This window comes from Enhydra lutris, unplaced genomic scaffold (assembly GCF_002288905.1).
Source record: "Enhydra lutris kenyoni isolate GAN:26980312 unplaced genomic scaffold, ASM228890v2 scaffoldscaffold12, whole genome shotgun sequence".
NCBI classification, from domain to species: Eukaryota; Metazoa; Chordata; class Mammalia; order Carnivora; family Mustelidae; genus Enhydra; species Enhydra lutris.
The window spans coordinates 54865327-54892041 of NW_019154096.1; the positions used below are offsets into that span (position 1 = coordinate 54865327).

The following is a 26715-nucleotide window of genomic DNA, read 5'->3' on the forward strand; positions in this document are numbered from 1 at the left end:
ACAATGGCTGATCTGTGGCCTAATCTAGGAATCTGACTTATATATTTAATTCATGACAAGCAGAAGCCAAGAAGGACATGCGGAGCTTCTCAGGGATGCTCGCAGGAGGGAACTGGGTTTCTGGGGCTGCATATGGTAATTTGACCTATAACTCAGAGCCTAATTGTGTCGGGTGAGGTGGTCTGGACAGTTTAGTCTCTGTTCCCAGAATTAACAAGCCTCCATCACATAACTTTCTTTGTGAATATTAAATGAACATTCCCCTGGAAAGCAAAGCCTCCAAATGTCAAGCTGCTATGTCAAGGAAAGGTTTGCCCAGCAAGCACAGAAGGATCCGTGCCGCTTCTAGGCTTGGTAGTTCATCCTTTATTAACTGTCCTTATTTTCTTTTTCTTATTAACCTTATTATTTCTTTCATTTGGCTCTAACTAGGGAAGTGTTGCGAGGGAGGTATTTTTAGTTTTGCTTCTAAATAATGGAAGAGGAGCCGATAAAGCTGATACAGCCCTTTAAAAATGGTGCTTTCTCGAGATAATGAGGAAGATTCACTGTGGGTATAAACCATGCCAAATGCTCCAAGTTGCATCTTTACTGAAAATGACTCCCTTTTGCCTCCTTCACGATGCTGATTTTTCTACTTTAACGCAAGGAAAAACCAAGGCTGAGGATATTTAAATGACTTGCACAATGCAGGTAGAGCCTACAAAGTGTTGGAACTGACACTAAAACTAGGTCTAGTACAATCCTGTTGTGTTCTAGGGTCTGTCCTTGCTCTCCTTTTGGGAATTCCCCAATTAAAAAAATATAGCAATGAAAAAGGGACAGTGATTACTACAAAAGTAAGGATAGTGGTTACATCTAGGCTTGAGAAGACGAGTGATCTAGAAGGGATCTAGAGGGTCTTTCTCAACTAGGGGAAGGTTCCCTTTATCATAAGGTGAACATAATCTTTGCCTGGGACTGTCCCAGTTTGAGTCTCAAACTAGGTTAATTATTAATAGCACTCTTTTTTCACTCTCAAACGGGGTCTGTTTTGGATGATAAATTCTATGGTCAGCTACTTTACATTTATGTTTTATGCACTTCTGTGTAGGTTTGTTTTATGTTAACATTTTTTTTTTTTCTTAGAAGTTTGAAAAATGTATCAGGAAGTCTCACCTATGATCAAGAATCTAGGCCAGCCTGGGAAAACTCATGTTTGCTCTAAGATTCGTAATTACTGTGCAAACGCCAGTGATGGTAGCTGTGATTCAGGTGTGGACTCCCAGAGCAGAGGCTGTGGGGTCCCATTTTCTGGGGACTCCTGTGGCACAAGCTAGTTATATCTGGGTTTTTTTAGTTTTAGTTTAGTTTAGTTTTGTTTGTTTGTTTGTTTATTGGTCCTAAATGTGGCTGGAGAAATGGTGTATCCTTTAGTTCTAATTGTGAAGGTCAATAAAGACAACAGATGGGAAAGTGCTTTGTAAACTGTGAAGGTTTTTTTCTGCTCGGAGTGGCGGGAGTTTTCCAGATTCCTACACTGGCAGAGCCCCAGCTTCAGGACGCTGGTGCTGTCAGTTAATCTTCCTGTAACACAGCTCTTCTACTTACAACTTTTTATAGCTCAGAGTGCCTGCAGAATTAAATCTAAATCTCTAAACTTGGTATTCAATTCACCACCAACTGGCCGGATCAACTTTCCAACATTATTCTTGCTATTCCTCTTTGTGGGCTTCAGAACCAAATTTAACTATATAGTGTCCCCCAAATGCTGCTCCCTTTGCCATCTCACTTCATAGTTTTCTCTCCATTAGGTTGCCTTTTCCCTCTTTCTTCTCTCTCAGTTCCTTGGTCATGGACTGAATACTTGTGTCTCTCCCCTTGTTCTACCTTCCAATTCATATGTTGACACCTTAACCCTCAAATGTGGCTATGTTTGGAGGTGGGGCTTCCAAAGAAGTAACTGTGGTTAAATGAGGTCATAAAGATGGGGCCCTGATCTAATAGGATTAATGCCCTTACAAGGGATATCAGGGAGCTCATTCTCTCTCTCCACATTCAAACTTAGAGGAAAAGCCATGTGAGGACAAAGAGGCCATCTGGAAGCCAAGAAGAGAGCTCTCACCAGAAACCAACCCTACATGACCTTGATCTGGGGCTTCTGACTTCCAGAACTGTGAGAAAATACATTTCTCTGTTTAAGCTATCCAGTCTATGATACTTTGTTATGGCAGCCCAAGCACACAAAGACACCTTTCTTGGACTAGCTGTTACATGGGCATATCTAAAAACCTGTCTGTTTTTCAAGGACCAACTCAAAGCCCATGAAGGGTCAATTCTCCCACTTTATTTGTACTTCTTTTTAAGACTTTTGATGTTCTATCCTGCATATGTCATTAGGTGGCATATGTTTCCCAACCTCTTTACTGGTAGGATTTTGGGGTAACTGCTGATTCAGTAATATAGCTCCACAATGCCTAGTACAATGTCTGGAACTTATTAGTTATACAATATATATTGAATGAATGAATGGTAAAGGAGAAACAAAGAGATGGGGAAATAAGTAAGATATAAAACTTTAGTTAAAATTTAAAGAGGAAACAGAGAATTGAGATGTATTAATAAATGGGGAAAAATAAGTCTTCAGTGATGTTTCAAATAAAACAAATGGGTATCCCAGAGGAAATAAAAATAAGAGATTTTTCCCCCCATTGAGATCTGGCATATTATTTGTCTATACATGGGGGGGGGGTCCTGACTTAATGGGGTAGATTTCTTGCTCCAGCTTCAGGGAATATGGAAAAAAGACCATGGGAATGCGCTCAGCTGGTATGGGAAAATTGGCATTTTATGACTGGAGTCATAATCATAAATTCCAGCTCTAGTATGATACCGCTGCTGGTCTGAATCTCACAGAAGGGCTCAGAATTGGGCATTTAGGATTGTTCTTCTCCCTGGTTTCCCATTCCTACTTACCAGCCTCCTATCAGTCTTTCTTATCAACTACCTGTTCCTCACTCCCCAAATGTGGTTTTAAAATTTAGATCTTTGAATAGATGATATTCACATGGGTCAACATTTAAAAATTATGGAAATGAAAAGTTTCCCCCAAATCATGACCTGGGTTGAGTGTTTCAGTCACAGTGATAAGGATATGAAGCTCAGAATCTTTCTTACACGTTTGTCCAAGACAGAGCTGGAGGCTGGAACTGAGATGGAACAGCACTGAGAAAGAACATCCTAAGAGATTTTAGAAAATCCTACAGTTGCAGGCCTGGCAGTCAGGAGGACAGGGGTCCTAGAGCAGAGCCAACAGTGGACTTTTAGCCCAGAAACACCTTTCTCTGAGTAGTCCAGGTCAAGGAGCTGAGAAGGAAGGAAGCAGGTGACTGTGCAGAGCACAGGAGACCGCTTGGGTTTGCCCCACAGAAGGGTCGGGAGGGGCAGGTTCCCGGGACAAGGGCAGTGGCCATGTAGGGTGCTGCCCAGCTCCTAAGGCTCCATTGTGGAGGGACCCAGAGCCTTTGGCGGGGGTGGGCGGGGCATTTGGAGTCTCCCTTGAACCCACCTGAGTGCCTGACAGGAGACTCAGGATTCCCAGGGAGGCTGCACCCAAGGAGCTTGGGTTCATATCAAGGGAGGAAGCTTATCTCCCAACTCCATCAAAAAGCTGCTTTTTTCTTTCTCTTCCTACTCCACTGACTACATCCAGAAAATATCTAGAAAAGGAGGGAAGTAAAGCCTGAAGAAAGCTTTTCCTCTAGAGAAGGTAAATGGCATTGCTGACTTGATGTGATTCTTGATTCTGGCTTCTTCTGTTTGTTTTTGGCCCACTGTTGTGACGAGTTCTCATCTGAACTAAAAGATCTCCTGTCTTTGTATTTAAACAAGTGAACGATGTTGCTTCAGGGGCAACAGTTTTCATTCTAGGGAAAGTCTGGGTAACTCCAGTATTTCCCCAGTTCCTGGAGGGCTCGATCCCAGAACCCCTGGATCATGACCTGAGCTGAAGGCAGATCCTTAATGGCTGAGCCACCCGGGCACCCCTCAAAATGACTTTAGCTCTGGATGGAGTGATTTCCCAAATCCTGGAATCCACACACGTGGTAGCTTTTCTTTTGCAGCTGAGGGAATGGAATAGTTGCTCTTCCCCTTTAGTGGCCCGTGAAGCACTCTGGCAAGAGAGGGTTAGGTAGGAAAAGGTGTTTACTAGGAAATTCTGGCTTTACCTGAATGAATTGCTTAAGGTCAAAGTCAGAACCACCCAGGATTCGACATCTGCGGCACCCACTTAGCCATCTCGGGCCTTTTGTAGCCCATTTCGGAGGTGAGATATGAGAATTCAAAGTTTTATTGTATTTGTTTTCTTCCAGATTTAAAATGACATCCCTAGAAGCAAGTGTTGCCTTTGTCCTCCATTCATACAGGCGGGCAGACTGGAAAGCCCCTGGAAGTCACGAGAAGCCTGCACCAGCAGCCCCTCTCTAAGGAGAGGGTCATTCTTGGAGCTAACAAGCCTCCAAACTGGAAGATCCTTCTTTCTGAGGAAAATGTGCCTGGCTTAGGTGTCTAGATTGCTCTGTGTCTTGGGTCTACATGAAAAATATGACCCCCCCCCTCCGCCCCCGGCACCATTCAGGATAAACATCACTTAGTGATCCCTGTGTGAATTTGAGCTTGGTTTGTTTTTTATTTTTATGGTGGGGGGGGCTGCGAGAGAAGCAGGAAAGAGGGAATCCCAAGCAGGCTGCACGCCCAGCGTGTGAGCCCAGCTCAAGGCTTGATCTCCCTGAGATCATGACCTGAGCTGAAATCAAGAGTCAGATACTTAACTGACTGAGCCACCCAGGCGCCCCTGAGCTTGGTTACTTTTATATTATAAGTTGTCCCAGTGGGTCCTTCCTTATATTCCTTGCTTTGAAGTCCTGAATTTGTACCTTGTTTCTAAACTGCTGAATTCCATGTTTTCCTGACTGTTCTAGCTTTCTCTGCAATGCACAGGAAATATCTGTATGTTTGGCCAGCTCTCCCCTGCCTCCCTTCTCCACACTTATTTTTAAAGTGTATATTCAGCATTTATGAGCCTTTGATGGTCTTCCCTCTTAGCTCCCTTAAACACACTTGAATTCACACTTTTTTAAAGAAGTTAAAACAGTTTCATTTTCAATCAGCTGACTTCGAAAGACCATATCTATATTTAACTTTGTCATATATCCCTAAAAATCTCAACTTTTTTTGCGTCTACACTTTGATAGTGTTATTTTTATAAATGCATGCCAAGTTTGTGAATTGGGTTTTTTCCATCTGAACTTATTTTTCAAATATAGCAGTCAGTGAATTGGGGGTGGGGGAAGGATTGCCAGAACCTGAAGGGCTAGAAAGTAGAGTCAGGGACATTAGTTGAAAACAATCAGAATAAAAATTCTTTCATTTCTATAACATTCTACCGATTCTCTTTTCAACATCTACTGTTGTTCTAGGCCCTGGTGATACAGCAGTGAACAAAAGAGACAAAATCCTTACCCTCACGAAGTTCAAGCCCTAGTGGAAGGAGACAGATAATAAACAAAATTAAGGACAATAAAGCAGAGACAGAGTGTAGGGAGTGTTCGTGAGTTTAGAAAAAGGTGGCCTTTAGGGCACCTGCGTGGCACAGTCGGTTGAGAGTCCGACTCTTGGTTTTGGCTTAGGTGGTGATCTCAGGATCCATGATGATGAGCCCCACGTCGAGCTCTGTGCTCAGTGCGGAGTCTGCTTCAGAGTCTCTCTCCCTCTCTCTCTGTCCCTCCCATTCATGTGCTCTTTCTCTCTCAAATAAGTAAATAAATCTTAAAAAAGAAAAAAAGAAAAGGTGGCCTTTGGGCAGTGTTGGGAGGGGGGGATGATGGGCTATGCTGACATCGGGGAGGAGAGTCCCAGGAACAGGAAACAAATGGCAGGTACACAGGCTCTTCAGGGAGCATCCCTGAAGAGAATGAGAGAGGGCTAGGAGGAACTGGCTGGAGCAGCAGGTGATGGGGTCAGAAAAATCAGGGGAGGTGGCAGCACACCCTTCCGAGCCTTGTGGGATATTATAGGGACTGTGGCTTTTACGTGATGAAATGGGAAGCCAGATGAGGATTTCAAACAAAGGAACAACAGGATTTGACTTAACAAGACCACTCTGGCTGCTGGGCTGAGAAGGGAAACAGGCAGATGTGGAAGAGGAAGGAACCATTAGGAGGACATTGCTGTCACCCCTACCAGAAATTAATCAGAAACATCTGACCTGTTTACGAAAAGGGAAGAAAATGTGCTTGCAGAATTAAAAAAAGAAAAGGAAAATAGCAATTGTATTTTGGATGTTTAAGTTGCAACAAAAAGACCAATTTGGCAGTTACTTTCCTATAGTGACTTCTCCTGTACACAGCGGTTTGGGAATCCTGGGGAGTTGGGTTTTCAGGGCTTTTTTCTCCTGGATTTTAAGTTTTCTTTTTCTTTTTTTTTCTAAGATTTTATTTATTTATTTGACAGAGAGAGAGAGATCACAAGTAGGCAGAGAGGCAGGCAGAGAGGGAGGAGGATGCAGGCTCCCCGCCAAGCAGAGAGCCCGATGCGGGCCTCGATCCCAGGACCCTGGGATCATGACCTGAGCCAAAGGCAGAGGCTTTAACCCACTGAGCCACCCAGGCGCCCTCTTTTTATTTTTTTATTAGGTAATCTCTATGCCCAACGTGGGACTTGAACTCAAAACCCCAAGATCAAGCATGGGACTCTATCAACGGAGCCAGCCAGGCACCCTCAGGATCTTTTTCTCCTGAGTAACCCGTGGACCTAGCAGGGTTTGGTCAGTGTGATTAGGAAGCTTTGGGTGGGTCAGTTGGTTGAGTGTTGGAAGCCTGACATTGGCTCAGGTCCTGATCTCAGAGCTGTGACATCAAGCCCAGCATGGGGCTCTGCTCAGCGCAGAGTCTCCTTGTTCCTCTCTCTCTGCTCCTCCCCCTACTCTCTCTCTTATGAATGAATGAATGAATAAAATCTTTTAAAAAAGAAGAAGAACGCTTTATGGTTCTTTTAGGATGTCTGCCCCCTGCCATTTCCCAAACTTGCCTGGCTGCCTGTTAGAGATAGAGATTCCTGGGTCATGCTCCTTCAGTAAACATGGAATGGGGCCCAGGGATATACACTTTCAGCAAGAATATGCGAGCTATCTTCTTTTAAAATTATTTTATTTATTACTTTTTTTTTTTTTTTTTTTTTTTTTACAGAAAGAGAGTGAGAGTACAAACGAGGGGGGAGAGGCAGAGGGAGAGGGAGAGAACAAAGCTCAAGCAGACTCCATGCCCAGCACGGAGCCCAGCTTGGGGATCCATCTCATGACCCTGAGATTATGACCTGAGCCAAAATCAAGAGTTGGTTGCTTAGCCAACTGAGCCACTCAAGTGCCCCTTCTTTTGTAATTATTGGGATAAAATTGGTATATAACATTATATAAGTTTCAGGTGTACAGTGTTAAATTTCGTATTTATAGAGTGTACAAAGTGAGCACACCATAAATGTAGTTACCATCAGCACCATTCAGGTGAGCACTTTGACCCATTTTGCCTGATTCTAACCCCTCCTGCCTCTGATAACCATCAGTCTGTTCTCTGTATGAGTTTGTTTTTGTTTTGTTTGTTCATTTTGTTGTTTGGATTCCACATATAAGTGAAATTGTACTGTGTCGTTCTTTGTCCTGTGACTTATTTCACTTAGTATAATGCCCTCAACATCTATGTTATCACAAATGGCAAGATTTCCTTCTTCTTTTTTTTTTAATGACCGAGTACTACAATCCATTGTATTTCCATATCTTGGCTATTGTAAATAACACTTTTATGAATATAGGGGTGCATATATCTTTTCAAATTAGTGTTTTTGTATTCTTTGGCTAAATACCCAGAGGAGGGATAGTTGGGTCATATGGTAATTTTACTTTTTTTTTTTTTGAGGAATCTTCATACTGTTTTCCATTGTGTCTGCACCAAGTTGATTCCCACTAACAGTATAAGAGGGTTCTTGCCTCCACATCCTCTCTGACACTTGTTATTTCTTGTCTTTTTGGTAATAGTCATTGTAACAGATGTGAAGCGATATCTCATTGTGGATTTGATTTGCATTTCTCTGATGATTAGTGATGTCGAACATCTTTTCATGTGTCTGTTGGCCATGTGTATGCCTTCTTCAGAAAAAAAATGTCTATTCAGATCATTTGCCCATTTTTAAAATTGGGTTGTTTTTTGGTTGTTGTTGAGTTATGTGAGTTCTTTATATGTTTTGGATACTAAAGCCTTATCAGATATGTGATTTGCAAATATCTTCTTTCATTGAGTAGGTTGCCTTTTTGTTTTGTTGGTTTCCTTCACGGTGCCAAAGCCTTTTAGTTTGTTATAGTCCCATGTATTTATTTTTGCTTCTGTTTACTTTGCCTTTGGAGCCAGATCCAGAATTTTTTAAAAAATCAGTAAAACCAATGTCAAAGAGCTTGCCACCTTTTCTTCTCAGAGTTCCATGGTTTCAGAGCTTACATATGTCTTTAACCCATTTTGAATTAATTTTTATGTATTGTGAGATAGAGGCTTAGTTTCATTCATTCATATGTAGCTGTCCCGTTTTCCCAACACCACCCATTGAAGAGACTGTTCTTTCCCCATTGTATACTCCTGACTCCTTTGTCCTAAATTCAATTAACCATGTATGCGTGGGTTTATTTCTGGGCTCGCTATTCCATCCCATTGACCTATGTGCTTCTTCATGTCAACACCATATTGTTTTGATTACGATAGCTTTGTGGTATAGTAAGGGGATTCTTGACTTGTAAGGTGGGGAAACTGCTTCAGGGTAACCTCTTCACCTCTGGCACAGCTTTTGGGGTTTGCAGACCTGAAAAGCATTGCAGGGTGTCCAAGTGGCCGGCAGGTGGCGCCACGTGACCACAAGCTGCAGAGTGAGCGCATCCCATAGGGAGAAATGAGAGGCTCCAGAAGAAGCCGGTCGATAGGTGCCGGGGCCACCGAGCCGCCACTTATCCCGGGCAGAGCAGCGCGGACAAGTAGAGGTGGGAGGCGCAGCCGGTATCCCGGCTTTTCAGGCAAATGTGCATCTTAGGACCTCCCTGGTCGGCGTTTCGGACTCCTGGGGCAGCCCTCTCCGCACGAACATTGAGCACTGCGGGAGCCGGCAATGCGGTGCAGGGAAAACGGACCGCCTAGCGCCCCAGGACTTGAGCCCCACACTGTCTACCCAGGTGCTGGATTCTACTACCGAGGCCCCTCAGGGAGCGCCAGACCCACAGACGGCCCCTTTTCATTGGTAGCTGGACTCGAGGCCCCGCCCACTTTCGTAGGGTTCTCATCTGTGACTGGCTCTCGGGCCCCAGCTGGCCACACCTCCTCCCCTCGCACATACACAAGAGTCACGCGCCTTTCACTTGGAAACTCGGCGTGCTGAGGGGGACGGTGGCCTTCATCGCCCCACCCACCTACCTTGTTATTGGTCTGCGGCTCCACTCATGACCACGCCCCCATTCCAGCCCCCTGGCTGGGAGGGCGGGCACCCGCGCGTGATTGGCTGGTCCGCCTGCCTCTCGCTGGAGCGGCTGGCTCTTCCCCCTCCCTTTGCCCCCTCCCGCGAGTCTCCAGGTTCCTCAGCTACCAGAGGCCGAGTCAGTGTCAGTCAGGAAGCCAGACTGCTGAACAGTGTGTGCGGACGCTCCGCTGCAATCTCGCCCAGGGGCCGGTGCCTGCGCTCGCGCCGCCGGGTGGGAAGGATGAAGCCGCAGCTGGAGCAGCCACCCTATGATTGGCTGTGGCGCTTGTGAACCCGAAGTAAAGATGGCGGGCGGGCAGGCAGCCGCCGCACTGCCCACTTGGAAGATGGCGGCGCGCCGCAGCCTCAGCGCCCGCGGCCGGGGGTTCCTGCAGGCAGCGGCGGGGCGGCTGCTGCCGCTGCTACTGCTGAGCTGCTGCTGCGGCGCGGGCGGCTGCGCAGCAGCGGGCGAGAACGAGGAGACGGTGATCATCGGGTTGCGGCTGGAGGACACGAACGACGTGTCGTTCATGGAAGGGGGGGCGCTGCGGGTGAGCGAGCGGACCCGGGTCAAGCTGCGGGTGTACGGGCAGAACATCAACAACGAGACGTGGTCCCGCATCGCCTTCACGGAGCATGAGCGGCGGCGCCACAGCCCGGGCGAGCGCGGGCTCGGGGGCCCCGCGCCGCCAGAGCCGGACAGCGGCCCCCAGCGCTGCGGCATCCGCACCTCAGATATCATCATCTTGCCCCACATCATTCTCAACCGCCGTACATCGGGCATCATTGAGATCGAGATCAAACCGCTGCGCAAGATGGAGAAGAGCAAGTCCTATTACCTGTGCACATCGCTCTCCACGCCAGCCCTGGGCGCCGGTGGCCCGGGGTCCGCTGGGGGCGCCGTCGGGGGCAAGGGCGGCTCCGGGGTGGCCGGGCTCCCGCCGCCCCCGTGGGCCGAGACCACCTGGATTTATCACGACGGCGAGGACACCAAGATGATTGTGGGCGAGGAGAAGAAGTTCCTGCTGCCCTTCTGGCTGCAGGTGATCTTCATTTCGCTGCTGCTGTGCCTGTCGGGCATGTTCAGCGGCCTCAATCTGGGGTTGATGGCCCTGGACCCGATGGAGCTGCGCATCGTGCAGAACTGCGGCACGGAGAAGGAGAAGAATTACGCCAAGCGCATCGAGCCTGTGCGCAGGCAGGGCAACTACCTGCTGTGCTCGCTGCTGCTGGGCAACGTGCTGGTCAACACCACGCTCACCATCCTGCTCGACGACATCGCCGGCTCAGGCCTCGTGGCGGTGGTGGTCTCCACCATCGGCATCGTCATCTTCGGGGAAATCGTGCCCCAGGCCATCTGCTCCCGGCACGGCCTGGCTGTAGGGGCCAACACCATCTTCCTCACCAAGTTTTTCATGATGATGACCTTCCCCGCTTCTTACCCGGTTAGCAAGCTGCTGGACTGCGTCCTGGGCCAGGAGATAGGCACTGTCTATAATCGGGAAAAACTGCTGGAGATGCTCCGGGTCACCGACCCCTACAACGACCTCGTTAAGGAGGAGCTGAACATAATCCAAGGGGCGCTGGAGCTCCGCACCAAGACAGTGGAGGACGTGATGACTCCGCTCCGGGACTGCTTCATGATCACCGGCGAAGCCATTCTGGACTTCAACACCATGTCGGAGATCATGGAGAGCGGCTACACCCGTATTCCAGTATTTGAGGGGGAGCGCTCCAACATCGTGGACCTCCTCTTCGTCAAAGACTTGGCCTTCGTGGATCCAGATGACTGTACTCCCCTGAAAACCATCACTAAATTTTATAATCACCCCTTGCACTTTGTTTTCAATGACACCAAGTTGGACGCTATGCTGGAAGAATTTAAGAAAGGTGGGAAATTTTCGTATCTTTCATTGGCTTGCTCTTTCTCTCTCCGTCCTCCCCCCTCTTTGAGCCCTCTACCCTCAGACCAACCCCCCAAGGCGAGTTGACCGGAATTTCTCCTCTGTCTTAATTGCGAAGTTCAAAGGGTGGCATGGATTTGGGGATGGATTGAACTAGTAAGCGCTTCTAGGTTTTTTAAAAGCATAAGGCTAACGCCACTGGCATTTTCGCATTTCAGGAAGCAGGCGTTCTATTTTCTGTGCATGATACTGCCGGCGCTCTCGTGTTGAGGGGTCTGCCGCGTTCATTGCCCCACTCAGTGGGTGGGTGCAAATAGGGGCTAATGCCAGGCTCTGACATTTGGCTGAGATATACTCAACTCAGGCGTTTGGAAAACATTTAAATCGTTTTTCTAAACCCAATACGATCCTTTCCCTCCTCCTTTAATATTCACTGACATTTCAGAGATTGGAAGTGCATTTTCAGTAGCTCTGTTGCTGGTTGTCAGGCCACCTGTGGGGCAGATTGAGGTCTGCCTTTGAGGATAGTGGATGGGTTAAGACAAATACCACCAAAAAGATTCACTCATTAGGGTGTGACTTGCCTTAGCTAGAAAAGAGGTGTTTTTGTGTGTGTGTGTGTTTTAAAGTAAATTATTAATGTATGACTTGGAAAGCCTAGAAGTGAGTTAACCTTTTGTGAGGCTATCTTGTCTAGCTTTCTTCACCATTTGCTTATATTTACTTGACAAAATTTACCAAACCAAGTGTGGTTTTGGCAGAAATCCTGCACATTTAACAGTGGGATGACGCCCTCTATTGTGGTTTATTTCTTTCTCGAGTTTTTCTGGTTAATAAGTGTTCTTTTTGACCTTGATCACTTGATATATTAAGTTGAAGCCTGTCTTCAAGTCAGTGCTCACTGTTCCGGGGAATTTTAAAAGGGGAGAGTCCTGCAGAGTCTGATTTGCTCACCTGTCTTGCATGGTGGTATTTTTTGTTTGTTTCACCATGTAATGAACAGGCGAATAACAACTCATGCTATTACTACTGAAATTCTGTCTTTGAAAAAAGTTTCTAGTAAACAGTTAGTGTTGCCATTTGAAAGCCAGGGACCTCTGAGCTGTTTAATTGCTATGGTATCAGTGCAGGTATTAAAATGTGTGTGTAACCTTTAATGACTTGATTGTCCTCAAAACAAAGTTTTCCTTCTTCAGATAGAATTTTGAGCACTCAGAGTGGTCTCTCCACCGAAAAAAGCTGTGTGTAAGCAGTGACAGCTCATGGACGTAGTGATCTGAACATCCCCATAGAGCGTGTGGTTGCCCTAATTCCATTCTCCTGGCTGAATGGTGTCCGCTCTGGAACAGGATCCCATTGCAGTAATTTTCAGATAAAGGAATAGAGCAGAATGTGCTTCAGTGATTGGTAATTTGCATTTAAAAGCAGAAGGAGATTCTTCTGGATTCTTAAACAGTAAAAAGAAAATGTCCATTATCTAGTGAGAGAGCTTCATCTGGGGTGTCATTATCCTTTCACTGCTAAGCTGTTAGAGCATCTGACCAATCTCTTCTTTCATTTTGCAATAATATCTCTAGTACAGGAAGATACCTTGCAGTGCCTGAAAAATGCCTCTGAAATACTTACTTTCTGTTGCTAGGTTTTGCAACATTGAGACAGATAATTTATTCCATGATTTTTTTTAATCAGAATGTTTGCCTATCTCCTGGTGGATTGAAACACTAGTGTGTCCTCCCTGCTGGATGAAGCCTTTTCTTCACTTCCATATCTTTTTTCTCCATGAATTTAGCTCTTCACCTTACAGCTCGTGACTCTTGCCCCTACCTCAGAATTTCAAAATCTGCAGCATTTTGAAACTTGTTTTTGGTTGTCCTTGAACAATATTCCTATGTATTTTCTGTGGTTTATTTTTCAGGAGCAACTTTTTCTCCCCAATGTTACCTCTCACAGTAGATAACTAAGTTACTAATATTTTCCCATGAATTTTTGAAAAATAATAATACACAGGACTTTATTTTTGTCCTTAACCAAAGTGATATGTTTGGTTAAGGAGGTAGTACAAGTTAAAGATACACTCAAGTTAGTGGCATGTTTGGAAGAGCAGGTAAGGAAGGACAGCTGGTTACAAATGAGAAATGTCAGCCATGATCTTAAAAGGATGAGTGGGTGTTTGTTACTTACACTGTAAGAACCATTGATTTTTCACCTTCCCTTTCTTGATCTTTTTTTGATGAGTTTGGCCACTTTAACCTTACGAACAGCTGTGTTAGTTCTTTCTTCCCTGTGAGTTATAATATTTCACCAGATATTGTTTTCTTTATTTTCTAATTCAATTTGAAATACTGTGAACAGTCAACCTTTATTGTTTTTTCTCTATTGAATAATGGTGTGTGGGATGGTGTGAAGGCTTTTTCTTCCTCTGTTTCCTTCCTTCTCCTAATAATACCACCTTAACTCCCTTAAACTGTTAGATCATTAATCCAGATCTCATTGAAAATTGCCCTTCCCAACTAAGAATGCCTGCCTTGAAGTCCACTGTATAGAGCTGTACATCATTAGCATGAGTTTTGCTTTACCACCGAGGGGAAAGGTTCGTGATGTGGAAAGACATGAAAAGCTACCTTTCTATAAGCATATGTGAACGTCTTCTTTCTACTGATTAGAACTTTTAGCTTGGCTACTTGGAAACTCAGCTTGCCTTGAGGTTGGAAGAAGTCATCATACTCATTTTACAGTTAGCTTATTGGCTATTGACTGTGTCAGGCACAGGGCTGAATGCTTTACACGAATCACCTTGTTTCAGTCTCCTAGTAGCCAAGCGAAGCCTTTTCTCCATTTTACAAATGAGGAAATTGAGGCTCAGGTTACATGATTTGTTCAAGGTCACACAGTAATTTGTTGATTTGGGGTTTTAACTCAGGTCCGTGTGACAACTCATCTGGAGCTCTTTACCACTCTAGGCTTCACCATTGCACTGGTCCCCTGGATTCTGATCTTATATTTCTGGTTTGAGTGAGTGTGAAGTTTGGTCCTTTGTCAAAACATTGCTTCAGAGCTTGTTGGGCAACACTCACAGAAATGTATTTAAACATATAGATGGCTTTCAACCCAGTGCTTCTGTGATATTGTACGTAACAGTTGGTTTCCCCACTTTTGCCATTGAAACAAATCAGTTTTTTGACCTGGGTGATCCTGAATCTGAAGAATTCTGTTTCCATGCCAAGCATCAAGTTTCATTTTGAAAATGTTTTATGCTAACATTATAATGTACTAGTGTGCTGCTTTACTGATATACTCTACAGCTCTTTTTCTAATAGCTGAAGCATGCAATAATGTTTCTCTTTTTTTTTATCTGCCCTGTTGCAAGGAGGACTCAAATTCAGTTTTGCATTTTAATTTTGATTTTATTTGCATTTTTGTTGTCACCTATATAGTAATTGATTGCTAATGAGTATCCTTGACAGCTCTGCTGCTCTGTGTTCCATGCAGTTTTTCTCTTTTTCTTTTGTTACTTTTGCAGTTACTAATAACTCTAAATAAGAGAATAAAAGTAAACCCCAGTAGAAGACTATGAGAATTCTAGAAAAATCGTCCTGAAGCGAAATTGTGGAGCGGAGGGGAAAACCACATGGAAGGTTGCTGCCTTTGTATGCAGAAAGGAAACCAGAGGTTCTCCATTGACCTGACAAACCCTTCTTTGTAAAACATTGTGGACTCTTGGCCACTAGGGTTGAATTTGAAGAATTAGTAATCAGTTATCGTTGTTTTGTTTTGCTTTTTTTTCTTTTCACTTTGTAACAATTGCCTTCCAGTACTGCAGAACATGCGGTTTTATAGCTACTAGGGACTTAGCCAGGCTATATTCTAGCTTTTCCTTAACTAGGAACAGGTAGGATCACCAGATAATGGTCCTTAAGGGAAGAGTGCGATGTGTACTTTTCACTTAAAACATTAGGTGTACAATTCTCTCTTCCTCTAACACAAGTCTTTCCATATCAGTGTGCTGAGAGTTTAATGTTGAAACTTTTTTTCCTCACCAAATAAAGTGTTCCACTTGCCTAGAATCTAGAAGGATGTTTTTCTTGGTGTTTAAAGGCATGAATGATGGCAGGGATGGATGGGTGGATGTATTGGCTTCCGTGATCTTGTATCTCTAGTTACTTTGTACAGTAACGATGTTAAACTCTTATAATTTTGTATGTTTTTAGGTCATCACTATGAACTACCCAGCTAGTGTAGAATCAGAGGTGGAAGCAGGCAGGCTGAGGATCATTTCCTCCAGTGTTTGCAAAACTTACCAGATGATGAGAACCACTTGGATCACTTATTAAGAATAAGGTCCTAGGCCTCAAGCAGGGGTGTCCTGAAACAATCTAGGGAAGGAGTCTTGGGACACATATTGTTAACAGTTACCCTACAGTCAGGTGAGTTTAGAAAATGCTGGTCTAGTCAACTTTGTAAATAAGGAAAGTAAACCCTGAGAAAGAGAGAAAGTTAAGTGATCGCTTAAGAACTACCCACCTGGTATACCATCAACGAGACTAGAATCCATGTCCCTGTTCTAGATTGGAGTTCTTTCCACTCCATCAAGCGGGTCTTCTGGTTCCAAGTTAAAGGCACTCTGGCCAGAGTTAAAGGTATCTTTGTCATTGAAAAAGCAATATTCAGGTTTGCCATTGGTTTTGGCCCTGCAATTTTGATGCCAATATTTTTGACATCCCAGATTCAAGCCATAGTTGATAGGCGTTTTGTTACACAGAAAATAAATCTGAACGTGTGAGCTCATTTTATTTTAGCTTAATGCATTTTTTATTTTGCTGAAGTCAGACTAGCAAGGTATTTTAGGAAATGGATCTTGAGATAGCTTGAAGCCTTAGTAGTTAAATATTAGACATTTCATTTGAGTTAACGTGTTTTGGGTATCCATGAATGATGTGTTTTCTTTTTGATTGCGTCTTCTATGAGAGTAATTAAGATCAGATTTGGGACTTTAAGGCAAAACTTCTTTGGCTTTTAAAATTTTTGTTCACAATACAAGACTGTAAATTTTCCATTGAAATATTCCTCAAAGCATTGAAGTATGTGCACCATTCATGCATCTGTCTTGTGTCCCTTTAAAAAAAATAATATGTTAATTTCTTACCAAGAATCATGCCTGATTTGGGAGGTTGTTTGTGGTAATAGGACCATGGAAGCTTGAGCATAGCTTTTTAGATCAGGAGACACCATAGTTGAATACTGGCTCTGACTTGGTATGGTTTGGATGAAATAGGGAAGGACCTTGTTCTGCTTTTCTCTTGGTTTTTGTGGGGATTACATACTACCAGCCTCTCCCCACAATGGCCCAGAATTATTTAAATTTTGAAACAGTCCAAACTACTGGGAGGGACCAGTTAATTTTAATTACTAGCAAATCTAAATACAATTTAAAATATCATTAACCAGGAAAACCCACAAAATAGCCTGAGCCAACATAATATTTATGGTTTTATTTGTTCTTGAAATATTTAGACTTTAAAAAACAGATCTCTGGACTCCAGTTAGATATTTACTTTAATTCTGAACAAAGTAGTATATTTTTTTCGAGGGGGTCCTATCTTCCAAACACATATATTTGGTAGTAAACTTCAATTCCAGTAAGCTTGCTTGGAATAGCTTATTAAACTAAATACGTGGAAATGGGTGAGTAGGATTAAATACAATTTATTTTAGTATTCTCTTTTCACCTGCTTTTTCCAAGGACACAAATTAGAAACTCCACCAACATCAAAAAATCAGAAATCCTATCAATATTGAAAAAGAGAGGCACTAGGTGCGCCTGGCTGGCTCAGTTGGTAGAGTCAGACTCTTGAGTCTGACTCTTGGTCTTGGGGTTATGAGTTCTAGCCCACCTTAGGTGTAGAGATTACTTAAAAAATTTTTTTTGTTGTTGTGGTTGTTGTTTTTAGATGGTTTTATTAAAGCATGGGAACAGGACCTGTGGGGGCAGGAAGGGCTGCCTAATCTTTTGTTTGTTTGTTTTTGTTTTTGTTTTGAGATAGAAAGAGAGCAAGGGGGCGAGGCAGAGGTCAGGGGAGAGAGAATCCCAAGCAGACTCCGCTCTGAGGGCGGAGCCCGTCTTAGGGCTGGATCCCATCACCCCCAAGTCCACCACCTGAGCTGAAACCAAGAGTCAGAGGCTCAACCAACTGTACTTACCCAGGTGCCCCCCAACCCAAAAATAAAATCTTAAAAAAAGAAAGAGACACTAAGAAGCATTCTTTCAAAATCACATACCCTGGCAACTCTGGAATGTTTATACAGAGGGAATTTAGGGATAGCACACTTTGGCAGGGGGAGCTAGGGGACTAATAACAAGCACTCACTGTAGGTGATATGTTTATCTTAGATTGTCTTAGGGGTTGATGGAGATAATGGGGGTGCCGACTCCCCCCCCATTTTATATTAGTACTACCACTGACTATAAGTACTGCTGTAATGATGGTGAGATCCTCATTTCTTCATACTTAACGAGCCCCTTACTGTCAGGCCTAGATGGGACTATTTCTGTCTTTGAATTTACATCCCGTGAGGAAGATACCACTTGCTAATGCAAAGGTTAAGAAAAACGTGCTCTTCCTGGATCTACTTTGGATAAGTAGATCAAGTAACTTACTCTCTTTAAGCCTCAGTTCTTTCCATAGTAAAATGGAATGTTTTCTGAGTCCTAGGATGCTTAGTAAGAACTAATGTAGTAATAAACATAAAAATGCTTCTAATAGTACCTGGTACTTAGTGCTCATTTAACCATTATTTTTGTGATGATGATGCTATTGGCTCCTCATTGTTCTTGGTCTTTCTTTGTACTAGGTATTGCTAGTCAAGAGACACCTTGAGCCCTGTGTGCTCATAGTTGTTATGGAATCTTGAAAGTGGCTAATTATTGCAGGTTTTTTCTTTTATCGTGAATTAATTCCAGCCTCTGTTACTTTTCTAACAGTTGCTGTTACTTGACAAGATGGCCACATGCGTCCATATTTTGAAGGAAAACAGAATGATCAATTACACGTTTTACCCTTCTTAGAGTTAGGAATGCTGAATTAAAACATCATTCTGGCTAGTATCAAAAGACAAGAAATAACCAATGTTGGTGAGGTTGTTGCAAAAAATGGACCCACGTGCACTGTTGGTGGGAATGTAAATTGGGGTGGCCACTGTGGAAAAGAGTATGGAGGGTCTTCAAAAAAGTTAAAATAGAAATACTGTATGGTCCACTAATTCCACTACTGGGTATTTACCCAAAGAAAATGAAAACACTAATTTGAAGAGATTTAAGCACCATATGTTTATTGTAGCATTACTGAAGCATTACTTAATAACCAAATTATGGAAGTACCTTGGGTGGCTGTTGACCAGTCAATGGATAAAGAAGATCTGGGGTGTGTGTGTGTGTGTGTGTGTGTGTGTATGTGTATGTGTATGTGTGTGTAAAATGGACTATTACTTAGCCATAAAAAAGGTGAAATCTTGCCATTTGCAGCACGGTGGATGGATTTAGAGAGTAGAATGCTGAGTGAAATAAGTCAAAGAAAAATGCCATATGATTTCACTTTTATGTGGATTCTGAAAGATAAAACAAATGATCAAACAAAAAAACAGGAATAGACCCATAAATATGGAGAACAAACTGGTGGTTGCCAGAGGTGAGGGGGCTGGGAGGGTGAGCAAAATGGGTGAAGGGGAGTGGGAGGTACAGGCTTCCAGTTATGGGATGAATGAGTCACAGGGATAATTGGTGTCACCTAGGGAACGTAGTCAATGGTACTGTAATTGTGTTGTATGGTGACAGGTGGTAGCTTCCCTAGTGGTGAGCACAGCATGATGTATGTAGATTTGTGAAATCTCCATGTTGTACACGTGAAACTAATATAATGTCAACTATACTTCAATAATAATAATAAAAATCCTCAATCTCTTTGACTAAGTGACTAAAAAAGATTACAAAGTTTAAAAGAAACAGAACAAGTGCTCACGGATTTTGGAAGCCCTTGAATAACCAAAGTTTGAAGCCTAAAAGGAAGATCTCAGATTACTTTGATAAAATCTTTTTTTTTTTTAAGATTTTATTAATTTGACAGAGATTACAAGTAGGCCGAGAGGCAGGCAGAGAGAGAGAGAGAGAGAGAGAGAGAGAGGAGGAAGCAGGCTCCCTGCCGAGCAGAGATCTACTATAGCAAATTTTTGTTGCTTATAGCAATGTAAATTTGTTATACTTTTGGAAGGCAACCAGGAGTCATTAAAATGTCCTACCCTTTGGTTTAGTAATTTTTCCCCTTCTGGAAGTCTTAATTCAGTGATATAATTCAAGAGAAAAAAAAGCTACGTTGGCTTTTCATGTTGCATGTATATTGCAACATTATCTATAAATAGTGAAAAACTGGAAATAAATGTTTAACACTTAAGGCAAGGCATGGAGGGGAGAGAGTTAAGAAAATTATAGATGTCAGCTAATTATAACTATTTAATGATAATAAAGCAATACAGGACATTTGACTGATTATTTTGCATGGATTATAGGCATGCAAAAATATTCAGTGTGCAGACTGAAGGGAAACATGGAAATAAGAAAAGTGAGTGGTTGATATGTTAGGATAGGGAGATCATAGCCAGTCTTTGCAAAAAAATCTTTCTGTTAACTTTGTACAGTAACATACTTAGGAGAAATTTGAGTTTGCTGAGAACATTATGAATCCTGATCTTGGGAAAACTGACCTTTGCTCATGTTAGGGAAATCATATTATTCCATTTCTCCTTAGGGACATTTTACTGCTGAAACAAATGGTACTTTTAAAAATTTTTCAAATTGAGATATAATTCACGTATCATACAACTTGGTGGTTTTCAGTGTTTCATAAGGTTGTGCAACTATTATTACTGTCTACTTCCAGAACATTTTCATTACTCCAAAAGAAACCCTGTACCTATTAGCAGCCACCCTCCATTCCCTACTCCCCACACTCCCTGGAAACCATTCATGTGGCCCCTTCTGTCTGGCTTCTTTCACTTAGCATAATGTTTTCAAGGCTCATCCACGTTGTAGTGTATATCAGTATTTAATTCCTTTTTATAGTCAAATAATATTTCCTTTTATGGCTGTATATGTATACCACATTTTGTTTATCCATTTACCGGTTATGGGACATTTAGGCTTTTCCTACTTTTCGGCCATTATAATTAATGTTGCTATGAATATTAGTATACATGTTTTTGTGGACATCTATTTTTAGTTCTTTTGTGTATATACATAGGAGAAGAATTGCTGGGTCATGTGGTAACTCAATTTTCAACTGTTTGGGAAACTGCCAAACTGTTTTCCAATCTCTGCACCATTTTACATTCCCACCAACAATGTATTAGGGGTCTAATTTCTGCATATTTTTTGCCAGCTCTTTTACTGTACTTTAAAATTTAAAAAAATAGGGGTATCTGGGTGGCTCAGTTGGTTAAGCATCTGCCTTCAGCTCAGGTCATGATCCCAGGGTCCTGGGATCAAGCCCCCTATCTGGCTTCTTGCTCAGTGGGGAGCCTGCTTCTCCTTCTCCCTCTGCCCCTCCCCACCTGCTTGTGTGCACTCTCTCTGTGTCAAATAAATAAAATATTTTTAAAAATTAAAAAAATATTCATTATTATTATAGTCATCCAGTAGGTGTGAAATAGTATCTCATTGTGGTTTTGATTTATATTGCCCTGTTGTGTAATGGTGTTGAGCATTTCTTCATGTGCTTATTGGCCCTGAGCATCTCTTTGTGTGCTTATTGGCCCTTTGCGTATCTTCAGATCCTTTGCCCATTTAAAAATTGGATTATTTATCTTTTTATTATTGTAAGAATTCTTTTTTAAAATATTTTATTTATTTATTTATTTGAGAGAGAGCGAGAGAGAGCACGCACATGCATGAGCCAGGGGAGGGCGAGGGAAAGAATTTCAAGCAGACTCCCTGCTGATAATGGAGACCGAAACAGGACTTGATCTCAGGACCCTGAGATCTTGACTTGAGCGGAAATCAAGAGTCAGATGCTTAACCAACTGAGCCACCCAGGTGCCCTGACTTGCAAAAATTCTTTATGTATTCTAAGTACTACATCATGTATAGTTATCAGATATATGATTTGCAAATATTTTCTCTCATTCAGACTTGTCTTTTCATTTTCTTGGTAGTAATCTCTAAAGCAGAAAAGTTTTTAATTTTGATGAAGTCCAGTTTATCCCTTTTTTTCCTTCTGTTGTTTTGTCTTTATTGTCATGTCTAAGAATCCATTGCCTAATCCAAGGTCACAAAGATTTATGGCTCAATTTTCTTCTAAGACTTTCATATCTTAGCTCTTATATTTAGGCTTTTAATCCTAATTAATTTTTTTAATTAATCCTAGTTTTATTTTTTAAATTTAATTAATTTTTTAATTATTAAATTAATCCTAGTTAATTTTTGTATATGGTGTGAGGTAGGGGTCCAACTTATTCTTTTTGTGTGTTGATATCATGTAAGTTACAGCACCATTTCTTGCAAGACTATTCTTTCTTCATTGAATTATTTTAACATTCTTGTCATAAATCAATTGATCATAAATGTGAGGATTTATTTCTGGATTTTAGATTCTGTTTCACTGATCTATATGTCTTTCTTCTGCCAGCAACACACTGTTTTGGTTCTTGTAGCTTTATAGTAAATTTAGAAATTGGGGAGTATGAGTTTTCCAACTTTCTTCTTTTCCATAATAGTTGTGGTTGTGAGGATCCCTTACATTTCCATATGAATTTTTCATGGATCATGTCCATTTCTGCAAAAAGGCAGTTGGAGTTTTGATAGAGATTGCACTGAATCTGTAGATCAATTTTGGGAGTACTGCAGTGTCAATACTATTAAATATTTCGGGGCGCCTGGGTGGCTCAGTGGGTTGGGCCGCTGCCTTCGGCTCAGGTCATGATCTCAGGGTCCTGGGATCGAGTCCCGCATCGGGCTCTCTGCTCGGCAGGGAGCCTGCTTCCCTTCCTTTCTCTCTGCCTGCCTCTCTGCCTACTTGTGATCTCTGTCTGTCAAATAAATAAATAAAATCTTTAAAAAATAAATAAATAAATAAATAAATATTTCATCCATGAATATGGGATGTCTTTCCATTTATTTAGTTCTTTAATTTCCTTCAGCAGTGTTTTGTGTATTTGCAGTCTTTTTGTTAAACAAAACACTTAGGAATAAATTTATTTTTTTATGCTATTATAAATGGAATTGTTTATTTATTTCATTTTCAGGATTATTCATTGCTGATATATAGAATTCATTTTTGATCTTGTGTCCTGCCACTTTGCTGAACTCACTTATTAGCTAACAAATTATTCTTAAAATGTAAAAGTGGGGCACCTGGTGGCTCAGTCAGTTAAGCATCTGACTCTTGGTTTTGGCTCAGGTCATGATTTTAGGGTCCTGAGGTCGAGTGTTGTGCTGGGCTCTATGCTCAGTGGGGAGTCTGCTTAAGATTGTGAGCCTGGTGGTGGATATTATGGAGGGCACGTATTGCATGGAGCACTGGGTGTGTTGCATAAACAGTGAATGCTGGAACACTGAAAAGAAATAGAATAAAATAAAATGGAAAAAAAATTTTAACTGAAATTTTAAGAGGGGGAAAAAAAAGATTCTCTCTTTGCCTTTCCCTTTGGCCCTCTTCCCTGGATGCACTCCCTCTAAAATAAATAATTCTTTCAAAAAGTATATAAGTGCTTTTTAAAAGCATGTGTTTTGGGATTTTTTTTATGTTTGTTTCATTTGATTGTAGTGAATTTTATATTTTCCATAAAAAATTTTAGTCATTTTTACTTGCCACTTTCATATGTGTAGAGTGAAGGACCCTCTATGGGTTACTGACAATGCCATTCTTCGGGAAGTTTGATAAGAAAGAGTAAATTTTCTATTTCAGGTTAGATACAGGGGGGAAAAAAGGCTGCATGAAATGTGTCAGAGACCAAAAATACAGTTGGCTAGAGCTTGGGAGTTTAAAGTTTATCTGTCTAATATTTAGAGTAGCTTTGTATCAGATTTGGGATTTGGGCTAGGAGATGAGCACAGAAAAGGCTGTTTTTGTTTGCTTAATATCTAAGGGGCTTCGTAGTGCCTTTCTTTTCCAGGCCATTTTACCAAGGGTTTCCTTTGAGTCATTTTTAGAGACTAAGGAGAATCCTGGCATATAGTCTCTCTGCATTTTCTGCTGCCATCATCAGTATAATCCGTGAGGTTTTGGGGTACCAGGTAACCAGAAGAAACAAAATGAAACTCTCTGTTCTTTTTCTTCCTTTTCTTCCTTTTCTTTCTTTCTTTCTTTCTTTCTTTCTTTCTTTCTTTCTTTCTTTCTTTCTTTTTAGGTGCTGGGGGTGGGGTGAAGGGGCGGTAATCTGAGAGGGAGAATGTTTTCCCATGCTGTCAAAGACACAGTGAGGGCATCATCTGATCTTTATGGGAGTGTGCAAAGCCTCAGTTTTTCCATTTGCCCATCTACAATCATTAAAAACAATGTGCTGACTCAACTTGGAGCTTCTGCAGAATGGCATTTAGGGCTTAGGCAGTCCTGAGAATCATGCAAGGGATGGAAATATTTGAGCAGGTTTTAAGAGGTAACATTAAAAACAGCTAGAACAAGACAGCATGCTTTCTCCTTCAATATTTGTTTCCTTTAGTCACTAGTATAACTCCTTGATTTAGTGTGTGGCAGGAGTAATTTGGTCTCCGCAGAGTTGATTCCTGAGCAGAGATATTTTCTTGCTCCAGTGGTTATTAAAGTTTAGGGGCATAGGACTGGTTGGGGTTGGGAGGGTGAGGTTTTGCTGGAAGCAAGTCACTTCAGTAAAATATTTTTGTAATCATAGTGTGTGGTTTTTTGCTTAGGTTTTCTTTCTTTAAACTTTATATTTCCTTGCTCCTGTATACATACCTTTACCTGCAAAGTCTAGAAGAATGTTTGCCAAAACGTTAACTAACACTGACTACCTCTTAACAGTGGGTTTTAGGAAGGACGTATATTTTTCTGTGTTGCTTCCCATTTTTTTTGAGCATGTATTTTGTAATGTTTTGGGGAATAAAATTTGTTAAAATGTTGTTAAAAGTAAATTTTGTAACTTGAACCACTAACGTAGATATTAAGTGATAGTATATTTGGGTGAAATTCATATTTTTTTCTTTAGGAAATGTGGAGTGTTTTGTTATAATGCAATCATGCTGTCATTTGTGGCATTTATCGCCCTTATCAGAATTCTTAACCTTTGGGCGAAAGATGAATAGCATTTTAAACCTCATAAGATGTATGTGTGAGTGTATGTGTGTGCACATGTGCGTTGCACACCCATGTGTGTGCAAGCAGCTTCGTAAAATTACCTTTGTGTCACATTTATTTTCAAAGCATATTATTAGGTGACAAAATAGAATTTGTTTAGGTTTGTGTCTGGACTGCCTGGAATGAAGCTGTTTGATACTTACTTGGTTGCCCTTAGTAAATCAAGGATTGGTGAAGTTGTTCAGTTTCACCTAGATTTGTGCTTTGGGTGTAAAGCTTATAATCTCAAAACACTTCTTATTTGGAGATTGAGTCTGAAAACTGATGCTTCCTTTTATCTGTAGAAATCACCACTGTGAATACAGTGATGGTCATTAAAAGGAGACAAAAAAATAAAAGGAATGTTATGGAGGCACTTATGCTTGAAGCTCAGTGGTTTCCAGTCTTACACATTTTTCTAAAATAAAGACATTTTAACTTTGATGAGGATCAAGGTTTTGTTTTGTTTTGATTATATGCCTATAGAATTGAACACCTATTATACATCATTTATCCCAGACAGATAAAAAGGTGTGCTCTTCTTTCTTTTTCTGAATGTGTACAGGAACTTTATAGAATAAGTTAGCTGTCATTTAGGTGTCTTTCCTAAAGTCTGTATTTATTTTATTATTTTATTTATTTATTAAAGAGTTTATTTTTAAGTAATCTCTGTACCCAGTGTGGGGCTTGAACTCATAACCCTGAGATTGAGAATCATATGCTCTTCTGACTGAGCCGGCTGGGCATCCCCTGAAGTCTGTTTTTATTTTTTTTAAATATTAATGTAATTTAATTTATTTAGGATTTTATTTATTTATTTGAGAGAGAGAGAGAGAGAGCATGAGCAAGGGGAGGACCAGAGGGAGAGGGAGAAGCAGGCTCCCCACTGAGCAGAGAGCCCCATGCGAGGCTTGATCCCAGAACCCTAAGGTCATGACCTTAGCTGACGGCAGATGCTAACCTACTGAGCCACCCAGGAGCCCCTAATTTAATTTCATTTAATTTTTTAGAGTTTTATTTATTTATTTTAGACAGAGGGAGAGCATGTATGAGGGGGAGAAGCAGAGGAAGAGGGAGAGAGAATCTCAAGCAGACCCCTTTCCTCCATTGAGTGGGGAGCCTGACATAGGGCTAGATCCCATGACCCCGAGATCAGAATCTGAGCCCAAATCACCGAAATCAAGAGTTGGATGCTCAACCAACTAAGCCACCCAGGTGACCCTGAAGTCTGTTTTTAAGTGACATAAAATAATGATGATGGATTTTGCCTCTGTTTCTTTTACCTAACTACCCAAGGAAACAAAGCACTTTAGGAAGAGAAACTGATGTTTGCTCTACTTACAAACAGTATTGCTCTGAAATAGTCCCATGCGTATTAGACAAACCTGTTATTTACTCAGTTCCTTGAGGTTTAAAAATACATAAACGTTTTGGTAGGGTTCCTCTGCAGTGACGCTCCTCGCTTGCCTTGGAACGTCCAGCCAGCATTTAAGCACGAGCCTCTTAAACGTGAATGACAGCCAGACATCTCTGGATGTTTGAGGAGAGCCTCCAACAGTTTCATAGTGAGACTAAACAAACAGAAAAGAACCTTAATTGACTTAAGCTGGTTTAGCTCACATTAGCTAAAATCCAACAAACCGGCAGTTACTACTGTGGGTATTACTTTCTTGGTGACCTCTTAAGGCCGCTTATCAAACCAGCAATTAGTGGCCAATGTGAAGACTTGCTGCCTCTTTGTGCACAGCATAGGTAGAATCTTCCTGTATTCATTCAGCCCACCTGTTTGAGGCTCCCAGCAGGGCTGAACCTTCGTGAATACTCCCATAGGCTTGCTCAGCCTCCACGCACATTCAGAGGCTATACAGGCATTTCTGGCAGAGTTTTGTGTCTTGGGAAATCATTACCTGGTTATTTTTCTTTTCTGCTTTTACTGCAAGATTTCCTAAGGC

General features: G+C 41.9%; 1 protein-coding gene across 3 annotated transcripts in view; it reads left to right on the forward strand.

Annotated features, from left to right (window-relative positions):
• Positions 1–9794: 9794 nt before the first annotated feature.
• Positions 9795–26715, forward strand: part of LOC111144903 (cyclin and CBS domain divalent metal cation transport mediator 2) — a 139368-nt gene continuing 122447 nt past the window's right edge. For all 3 annotated transcript variants that reach the window (XM_022499497.1, XM_022499498.1, XM_022499499.1), the window contains exon 1: positions 9795–11415. In XM_022499497.1, the coding sequence (XP_022355205.1) occupies positions 9795–11415 (1621 nt within the window). The remainder of the gene's footprint in view (positions 11416–26715) is intronic.